Source organism: Suricata suricatta, chromosome 3, assembly GCF_006229205.1.
Source record: "Suricata suricatta isolate VVHF042 chromosome 3, meerkat_22Aug2017_6uvM2_HiC, whole genome shotgun sequence".
NCBI classification, from domain to species: Eukaryota; Metazoa; Chordata; class Mammalia; order Carnivora; family Herpestidae; genus Suricata; species Suricata suricatta.
In genome coordinates this window covers 74,495,793-74,505,407 of record NC_043702.1, presented here as the reverse complement: position 1 = coordinate 74,505,407, position 9,615 = coordinate 74,495,793, and the positions used below count along the sequence as shown (strand labels likewise).

At 44.4% G+C, this 9,615-nt stretch overlaps 1 protein-coding gene across 1 annotated transcript; it reads right to left on the bottom strand.

Annotated features, from left to right (window-relative positions):
* Positions 1-7,653: 7,653 nt before the first annotated feature.
* On the bottom strand, positions 7,654-9,003 carry RPRM (reprimo, TP53 dependent G2 arrest mediator homolog). The gene has a single exon (XM_029933001.1). The coding sequence runs from the start codon at positions 8,716-8,718 to the stop codon at positions 8,389-8,391; it is 330 nt and encodes a 109-aa protein (XP_029788861.1). The 5' UTR covers positions 8,719-9,003; the 3' UTR covers positions 7,654-8,388.
* Between the last annotated feature and the right edge of the window lie 612 nt (positions 9,004-9,615).

Genomic DNA, 9,615 nt, shown 5'->3' with positions numbered 1-9,615 from the left:
TAACTCCCAAAATTGCAACCAAAAGTGGGGTAAGAAAGCTAGGCCAACTCTCCAGGTTAGGATAATTTCAGATAAGGGACAATTTAGAAACAGAATAAAGAAGGATTCAAAGAAAGGTAATAAATATACCACAGGTACTTACAAAGAAACAGCATTTCCAAGGAAGATGGGTCTTGAAAGAGAGTCCATCAAAGTGAGTTTGTTGGATCAACTTGAAAACGCTAAATATTTTATCCATCTCATAGAGAGTGAGAAAGCTTAGAAGAGAAGTCCTGTAGCAAATAAATCTGCTTCATTTTGTTTAAAAATTGATCATATTAAAGGGTTTCTTAACATAAAATTTACCATCTCAAGGACATTTTTCTGTCTCGCCAGATCTAGGGTGGGCAAATGACTTTATTTTCATAGACATATGGAGATGTCAGATGACTGGCCAAAATTCATATCACTGGGTACAAGGTGGTGGCAATGCCTGCCCCAGAAATCCAGGCTATTACCGAGGGCCTGTGGAACTGACACAGACACAGAATCATGAAAGAAATGTAAAAAGGCTTCTGAGCCTTGCTGAAAGGCAGTTGATAGAATGAATGGTTTTTAAGAGAATACTACGTTCCAAGTCAGGAGCTGTAGGTCCAATTACTTGACTCTACCTCTGGCTAGCTGATGTTGGTTCCTTTGAACTAGGTGAGAATCATTTTAGGACATCCAGCAGCCCTATTGCTTCTTCTGAGAACAGACAGAATCTCTCATGTGAGGACTCATGGGCTTCTTCCCTTTGTTCTCTCCCTCTCACCGCAGGAATGAGGATGACTGAGTACACCCTTCTTCCTGCAACCACCCCAGTCACAGAGGTTTGTTCCAAACCAGCCTGGAGTTCACCCAGGAAGACAGTTTCTCTCTGCTACGGTCATTAGATGGGTAAGATGTGAGTGTGAGCCTGGAGGGGGAATCTCTTTTTGTTCCCCTTTTTCTTACTGTGTGGAAGAGCGTTGCTGAAAGAAGGAGACCGTGGAAGGATCTGGATGGCATTATACATCAGCTTCTTGTGCAGCTACAGTAGCTGTGTCCTTGGTCTGACAAGTCATCTCAGTCAGTATAGTCAGCATCACATTTAACATCAGCTTGTATAGAGTCTGTGATGATAGCAACTCAAACAGTCTCAATTAATATAGGGCATTCTAGGTTGAACACTTTGTAAATTTAGAAGATATTTATGTTACTCAAAACAAGGATAGTTTCTTTTTTTTTAAGAAAACTCATCTATGAAATGTCAGGGAGGGAATTTCACACTTGATCCTTTTTGTTAATTATTCAGGCCTTGAAAATTCATGGTGGGGGAAATGAATAAAACATGTATTCCCAAGCTGAATTTGTAGAAAAATATAGGTAGCCCCAAGAAATTCATTTGGAGCTCTTTCTCTAGGCCTTCCATATTCATGGTAATCTTGAGCTTGAATATATAATGTACAGTGAGCCTTGAGCATGCTACCAGAAGGCATGGGAAAAAGTCAAATTAAGTTGTTTGAGTAGATCAGGCCTCCACATTAATTACAGAGAATAGAAAGTACTTCATCTGTAAGGGGGAAAGTCACAAGTATTTGTATGTCATATACAGCTAGATCTCCATGGACACAAATCAAGCAGGAGACAGGATGGGGTCACAGAAGGCCTCTTTAAATTCCATGATACTTTGCACTCAACTTCCAAGGTCTAAGTTAGTAGCTAGTACAGATTCATGTCTATACTGGATATTAAATAGTAAATATTTGTTGATGATAAAGATAAGAAGATCTGACAAGGCTTCTTTGACCTTTGGATACAAGAAAATTGAGCTAGCTGACAGGATGCTTGCAATAGTGAGGGACATTGCAGAGAAGAGAGAAATGGAGGAGGACTTAACTGTTCTTTTTGGATTACTCATCTCTTTCACCTGGTAGTCTTTGATCCTTTTCTTAAGTCTTCTAAATGTACAATTTCCTAGTCACAGTTCTGAGAATTCAGAATCCGCCTGTAAATTTCTAAAGACTTAATAGGTTCTTCTTGTTTTCATTGATCTTCTTCAAATGTAGGGTCCTTTCTCATTTCTCTTAACTTAGCATTTAAAGATTTTTAAGCTTGTGCAATATATAATCTTTGACTTTCTGCCCCTTGGGGCTTTAGGGTTTTTTTTTTCTTTCCAGTTTTTAGATGAAGATTGAAACATATATGTCAAGATGTAGATGTATTGTAAGACTGCAGGCATTTTGCATAAATCTTATTCACTGAATATTTTGGGACAGTTGCAACTTTTTTTATGCGTCATTTGCAAACAGATAGTATAAAACAGCTGGAGAATATGTGATGCTTACTTATAGTCTGCAGTGGAATGGATATGTTTCATCAGTATAAAATATGGGGAACAGAGTATGTGAGTAAATGCACGTGCACCTGCCTTAATCAATACTATTTAGAATATGAACTACATGATCCTGCTCAATTTATAGGAAAATAAATACAGCAAAAGAGACACTCTGGATCCCAGAGGGATTCTTTTCCCAAAGTAATCAGACATGTGGAGTCTTGGTCTGATAAAAATCAATGACTCTTTCAGGGAAGTATATCATTAGATGTGGGTGAGGGATGGAGTATATAATGAAAGAGGAATTGGGGAGGGCAGAAGGCAAATGTGAAAAAAAAATCTGATGAGAAAAACGAACATTTTCCCCTTGTAATAAACTGTGCCAACATGTGGGCTATAGTATAATTATGTATGTGTATTCATATCTGTCTGAATTCCAGAAATAGTAAATAGGAGCAATTTCTTTATTATTTGACTCTTTTGGGTAGTTCACATGCCTTCCCTCATGTGTGTTTATCTGTGCCTGTGTTTTATGGCTCAAATGAATAGGAATCATCTCATTTTCTCAGTAATAACTTGTAATGTACCATGTATACAAGAGTGCTTGACAAACACTCTCTGACTTGTGAGTTCAGAAAATATTACTATCTAATGGAAACCAGTTTTTAAATGGGAGCAGGGCAGAGCTTAGTTGCAGCATTATCACAGATGGCTTGACCTTTTATGTATTGATCACTTTGTGCCTGCATTTACCCACTCAAAAATATTTTAGCAAGCCAACTTTTACATATATCTAGGGATGGAAAGACCCTTCGAAAATAATAAATAGATAAATGAATATATGCTTTGTTTATTCTCACGGAGTATATATTATTTAGGTTAGAAGCAAGCCACTGTTGCTATGCGTACTGAGAAGTATTTAAAAAGGCATCTAGTTATCTTTGTAACAGTTTTTGTAGAAGCTCCCTCTGAAATCTTTTGAATTCCTCAAATATAAGTAGTAAATTTATTGTATTACGATCACCACAAATGATATACGACTTGCTAATAATATTGCCTACTTTATTTTTTCCTAAACTATACTTTCCAAGAATTTTTAAATCTAAGCTGATGCTATAAATTTGATCCTAGACTTTCAAACATTGTAAGCATTTAAAACAATGCAAAAATATTTAGAAAGGAAGACCGTGAGATTGGCCATGAAAGCAATTAACCACTGAGCATTAAATTCAGAGGTTAGGAAACAATTACTATTGTTGGAACTGACTTTAAAACATATCCCATTTGAGCTATTGTGCACATATCTAAATGGGATTTGGCAGGTGGATAAAAGATTTGTTGATTCCTGTTTGGGGGATTGCTGTAGACTTGCGGATTCAACAGGCTTTCAAAGTAGGTTTGAGTCTTACAGAGCAAACTGAACCCTGGGGTCCTTTCCTGCAGCCCCCCCAATGACAATTAAGATAAGCCAAGGCTAATGAAGGCTCTAAACTGCATGTGGAACAGCTGCTGTGTGCTGTCGCACAGGCTCAGAGGGAAAATGCTTTGGGGGAGAAAAACTGGCTGTTGATTTGACTTCAAACACCCAAGAAGTTTCTGTAAACAACAGCATGTATTATCCTGAACTGTGCATGCTCTAGACAAATCGCTTGCCAATTATTCCCTTTTCTCGTTCACTGGGCTTTGCTTTCACTGTGGCATCCACATAGAGAAGATAGAGAAGATAGAGATCTGGACTATTTAAGGCACTGGTTCAATGATGTGTCCTGTCAGTTTAGGAACTGTTGTCTACCCAGGCCGGGTTGGGTAGCTGAAATTTTGCTTTGATTATTGGAAATAACATATCCTGAGTCAAAGAGCACTTGACTCTGGGCGATAAACATTTCTATGCAAAGGACCAAGATTGGCAAGATAAAACACATTTCTAAGGTACCTCATAAAGAGATGTATGGAACATCTTAAGGGAGAAGGAAATGTTAAATAAGCTAATTCAAAAGAATTGTAGGATTGCTTTTAGAATCCGTCTTTTTCATTTTAGGGATGGAGACTGGAAAAAGCTTTCCTGCATCACAGTCCAGGGTGTCTTTCCCTTCCTACTCACAGTTAGTAGAAGGAGACACAGTCACAGGACTGACTCTGGATCTAAGGAGAAGTTAGGATGGCTCAGAAATCAATAATCGGGCACAGGGACTCTCCACGGGCAGCAAGTCTGATTTTAGACCTAATATAGGAGTATGATCTTTATACTTTGACTTCCCTCAAACACCCTCAAGGTGTCCAGTGCTCGAGTTCTTAATACATTTCCAGAGAGATTGACCAGGTCTACATTGAAATCCGAAGAAAAGTAACATTTACCAACAATTGGCTAAGCCCCTTATGTGGAGGGCACTCAGCCTCAGAGGCACCAGTGGTTGTCTGCACAGTCTGAGAGGGGTTCCCACCCTGCTAATCTACTTGCTGAGTCTCACGAAAACCCCTCCCTGCTTCTGCTGTCTTTCCAGAAGGGTTTCAGGAAGTATCAAATACCTCCCCATGGACTGTGTCCAATCCGGCAAGCTTTTACAGAAAGCCATCTCTTCTCTCTCAGGGCTACTCACTAATTACTGACCAAATGGTGGACTTAAGTGTGGGATGATATAATCTGCCTGTTTGCATCTTTCCCTCTCAATTCCCAGTCTCTCAAATCGCAAACTGTTTTCTCAAGCAAAACACAGACAGTGACTTTTAAAACTCACTTTCCTTTATGGCATGACTGTGGGAAAGGATAGATGCTCCACACACTCTAGGCAGGATGGAAAAGTTTCATTTAAATCGTTTGTAGAATCAAAGAGACAAGCCAAAGGCAGGATGAGACAGGGAGTGGTGTGGGGCACGAGAGAGTGGTTGCCGTGTGGCCACCAGGGAATAGCATGTGTAAAAAGCTTCTTGCACACATCACCTCATCGATAAAAACCAGAACCACTTGGCATCTCTCTAAGTAACAAAAGGATCTAAGGGCTGTAGAGAAGAGTTGTTGGCAGGAAATGGTCCCCAGGGCCATGATATTTTCAGACTGTGTGCATTTCTCTATAAATGCATAGATCTCTATAAATGCATAGCTATGGATTACATAGCTCTGTTCACATATCTTTTTTACCTACGGACTAAGTTCTTCAGGTTCTGGTTTGTCTGAGAATCACAATTTCTGGGAGTAAGAGAATACATTCAAATAGTTGAGCTAAGGAGAAACTAAATTTGCTTTTGCAGGGAGGAGGAAAGAGGCATAAAGTAGTATTGAGATGAACAAGCATGAAGGAAATCGTATTGCTAGAGGAGATGGTAGTAACCGAGTAGCTTGGGCAGGTCCCTTATTCAATTTTCAGGACTTCGGCTTTAAATGGAAACGTCTGTTCTCTACAAACAAGTGAAAATGGGTCTGTAGGTGTGAAACCGTTCTGCCTGAAACTCACTACAAGCGTGTACCTTGCACAGCAGAAAACATAGAGTCCTACAAACGCTAGCTGATTAGTTTTTGATTCCAAATCGACTTCCACCAGATCACTGAATTCACTGATGGGCTAATGCATCTGCAGGAAGAAGGACCCTCAGCAGCTGTTGCAGCCACAAAAAAACCCACCCTGAGTTTAATTTTAAACATCTGGTTTGTCCCACTGTGAACGGGTTGCTCTGTTTTGTTTCTCTCTTTGAAACATGGAGGCAGCAGATTAACTTGGTGCCACAAAAACTGTCTACAAAATAAAAAGTCTCCATTTCCTGTCCTATCCATTAGCAAAAGTAAACTGCCTTCCATGACTCACCCGTAACTATACTTTGACTCTAATCCCCTCCCCAGATACAAAAAACAAAAACAAAACCAAAAACAAATAAGCAAACCCTTACCAGCTGAGAAGACAGGAACAGTAGGCAAAACTTCTCAATCCTTTTTTGCAAACCTGAAATCTACCAGCATTAAAAAACAACAACAACAACAACAACATCCAAAGTCATAATTCTGGCAAGATTTACTTTGAGAGTGAAATTGACACTTAATAGGGATAGGATGTTAAAGGATACTCAAGCCTTTGGGTCCCCATCTTTGACTCAACAGACAGGTTTCCACCAGTTGTGCTTCTTCCGGAGTAAATGGGACACATTATTTTTATTGAATTTTAGTCAGTCTTATATCTGCTATTGTGAAGTCTTGCATTGCTGTAGCATAGTAGAGGATCCTTTATGTTTTTGAAAATATTTAGGGTTCTACCTCAAGCTGCTCTATAACCCTCTTATCAAGTTTAAGCTTGAAGTTTTTGTATCCTATGGGTTGTTTTCACATTCACAGAATTCTAGGCTCTTCTTTCCATCACTGTCCAATTTCTGTGTCCTCGATGTACCTACCACCCTCTGTAGCTCCACTGCAGCCCAACCTTCCCGGTTTGGGTTGTAATACTCACCCCCACAAGCCTTCAGGACCTTGGCTAACTCCTCTGAACCTTTTTGCCTGGCCTGGGGTTGGTAACTCCAAATTAAAAAAAAAAAAAAAAAAAAAAGCAGGCCGTGTTCTTTTCTCTAGAAAACGTAAGATGGCAAAGACAATGCATGTCATGTCCTAGTGAAAATGTTTTACCGCAGGGAGAATTAGCCTCATTATGTACTTTAGCAGCTACTTTTCCTCACATTTATTCATTAATTATTTATTTATTCCCAGGCAGCATCCCGACGCCCTCTTGCTGACGTTGGTCAGGGGCAAGACGCCCTCCCTGAAGGCTGGCCCAGCCATCTCTTCCTTTCATTAGCGGTGTAACCCTGTGTTCTCGCCGGAGCCCTGCACGTAAGTGTCATCCGCCCCGCGGGGGCCTCCTGTTGTCTGTCCTGGCTCAGAGAGCTGAGCCTAAATGAAATATAAAATATTAACTGTTAGAGAAAACAAAGGATGCTACCTACGGCTCCTGTGCCTGAGGCTTGGCCACGGCTCACTAGTCCCTAGGCCTCTGGGTCTTGCCCTCACCCTCGTCCCTCCACGGGATCCACTAGTTGAATTGCAGCTCTCCAAAGCGAATTCCCTGGGCCTGTAACCCGACTCCTCATCACCACGTATTCCCTTCTGCTCAGGGCCCAGAATGACCACCAGGAAGTCAGGAACAAAACACTTAAATGTTGCATTTATTTAGGAACTGTTAAATAAGAAAAAAAAAAAAAAAGCCCAAACGGTGTCATGAATGTCAAGAGCACTTTTGTGGCGTAAACCGTGCAGTCATGAGCTACAAGTTCTATTCCAGGTCTTTGCCCGGCACTAGCTAGGGCGTTAACCACCTCCCCACCCCCCACCCCCTCACGCCTCACCCCCACTCCCGTTGGAAATGCAATACAAGAAACAAATCACCTAGTTCACGCTCGCAGGCTCCCCCTCCCCCATCCCCTTCTCCCACGATAACAAAACTCTAACCCCAGGCAAGCAAACAGGCCACTAGGGCAACAAAAGGACTTATCAAATATTTGTATTCAAGCAAACAAACAAACACAAAATCCCTTAAAACGGCACGTTACAATCAATCAAAGGTATTTATAAGTCTCTCGCGCCAGGGCTGGGAGGAGCGGGAGAGAATGGGCGCGAATCCTGACACTGATTTGTGTGTCCCCATTAGTTCTGTTGCGTGGCGTATACACCGGTCACTTTTCGGGCCACCAGGCAATCGGTGCCGCTGGGTCTCTCCCCTGCCCGCCCACTGTACCTGCCCGAGACCTTGGCCCACCTGCGGTGGAGAGGGGCCGGCGACCCGGTGGGTCTCCCCGCATCCCACGCTAGCGGCAGCTTCCAAAGTTCTGCGCCCTAATTGCCCTCTTCTTGCCACTTGCTGCTGAGTGTGTAGTCAGGGCGCTCTCCTCCGACTGCCAGGAACGGGGACTTTCAGAGGGCCAGCGAGAAACGGGTCGCTTCATCCCGAAAGGCAAAAGTCAGAGAAATAATTGACTCCGACAGGTTTGCTTCGCCCAGTCTCGGATGGTGAGGGGCGCGGCCGGGCTGGCTAAGTGGGGAGGCGCTGGGGCGGCTGCCGCGGAGGTGGGAGGGCCGGTCAGTAGGGCCCCACGACCACCGCCTCCACCTCCTTAGACGGTCTCCGGTCTTTCACCAGGAAGTTGATCATGCCCTCGGACTTGATGAGGAGGTTGCAGCCGAGGAAGAAGATGCCGAAGACCACGGTGAGCGAGAGCACACACATGACGGCGATCTGTACCACGCGCATGATGTACAGGCTGCGCTCGTCCGGGCCGCCCTCGGCGAAGCCGTCGTCGGTCACCACCGACGCCTGGGTGCAGCAGCGCACCGCGCGCTCCAGCGCCTCGCTGCTGTTGGCCAGGAGCAGGCCCGCCACATCGGTCTGGTTGTCCAGCGCTGGGTTCATCGCGGGAGCCGGCGGGCGCCGGGGAGGCGCGGGTCCGAGGGGTGCGAAGGCGGTAGGGCTGCGGGAGGAATGGTAGGGAGCTGAGCGCTCACTTGCAGATTTGCGCGCGCCGCGGCTGCTCGCTCTTCTCCTTTCCAAAGTCCCCGAGTCTTGGGACTTTCCCAGGAGCCTTTCCGACGCGCGCCGCGGCTCGGCTGGTCTGCGCCGTCTGCTCCTGCCTGGGCGGTGCTGGTTCCCGGCGCTCGCTCGACTGGGGGCTGTTGGAACTTGGCGGGGCTGGGCCAGTGGGGCCGTGGGAGGTGCGCGGCGGCGGGCGGCTGCTCTGAGCGAACAGCGGCCCCTGCCGGCCGCACCACCGCTCTGCGCCGCAGCCGTTCGGCTGGTGGGGAAGCAACGGGGCGAACCTCCTCGCTCTAGCTTTTCTTGCTTCGCCTCTTTTCCAACTCCGAAGACGACGCAGAACTCACTGTACTTTCCTGGCTTGATGGACGATGAATGAGTTTCGGGTGGGGGAGGGGTTGCGATCAGCTGAAAGTTTCCGAAGAACTGGGTCACATCAGCGCTGCGCGTCCTCTGCCTTCCGCCCCTCTCACCTCCGGACGGAGGGAAAGTGACTATGAGTCGCAGGAGCCAGGTGGTGCTTGAGAAAGCGCGGGCCCGAGCTCTGTCTTGCCTGAGACAGAGTTCTGGTAGAGTAGGGATGATCTGGCAGTTGTTTTGTTTTGTTTTGTTTTGTTTTGTTTTGTTTTGTTTTGTTTTAATTGATTTTAGGAAGAAAGAAAAGCAGGTTAGGAAGGGAAAAAAGGGGAAAAAAAGAGAGGAAGGAAAGTAAAGGAGGAAGGAAGCCATTGGGAGAGGAAAGCCGGTTTTGTAGTGATTTTTTTGAGGCAAAGGAAT

Excerpts from the sequence above, each read along its gene's own strand:
- RPRM (XM_029933001.1), bottom strand. The coding sequence starts at position 8,718 with ATGAACCCAGCGCTGGACAACCAGACCGATGTGGCGGGCCTGCTCCTG.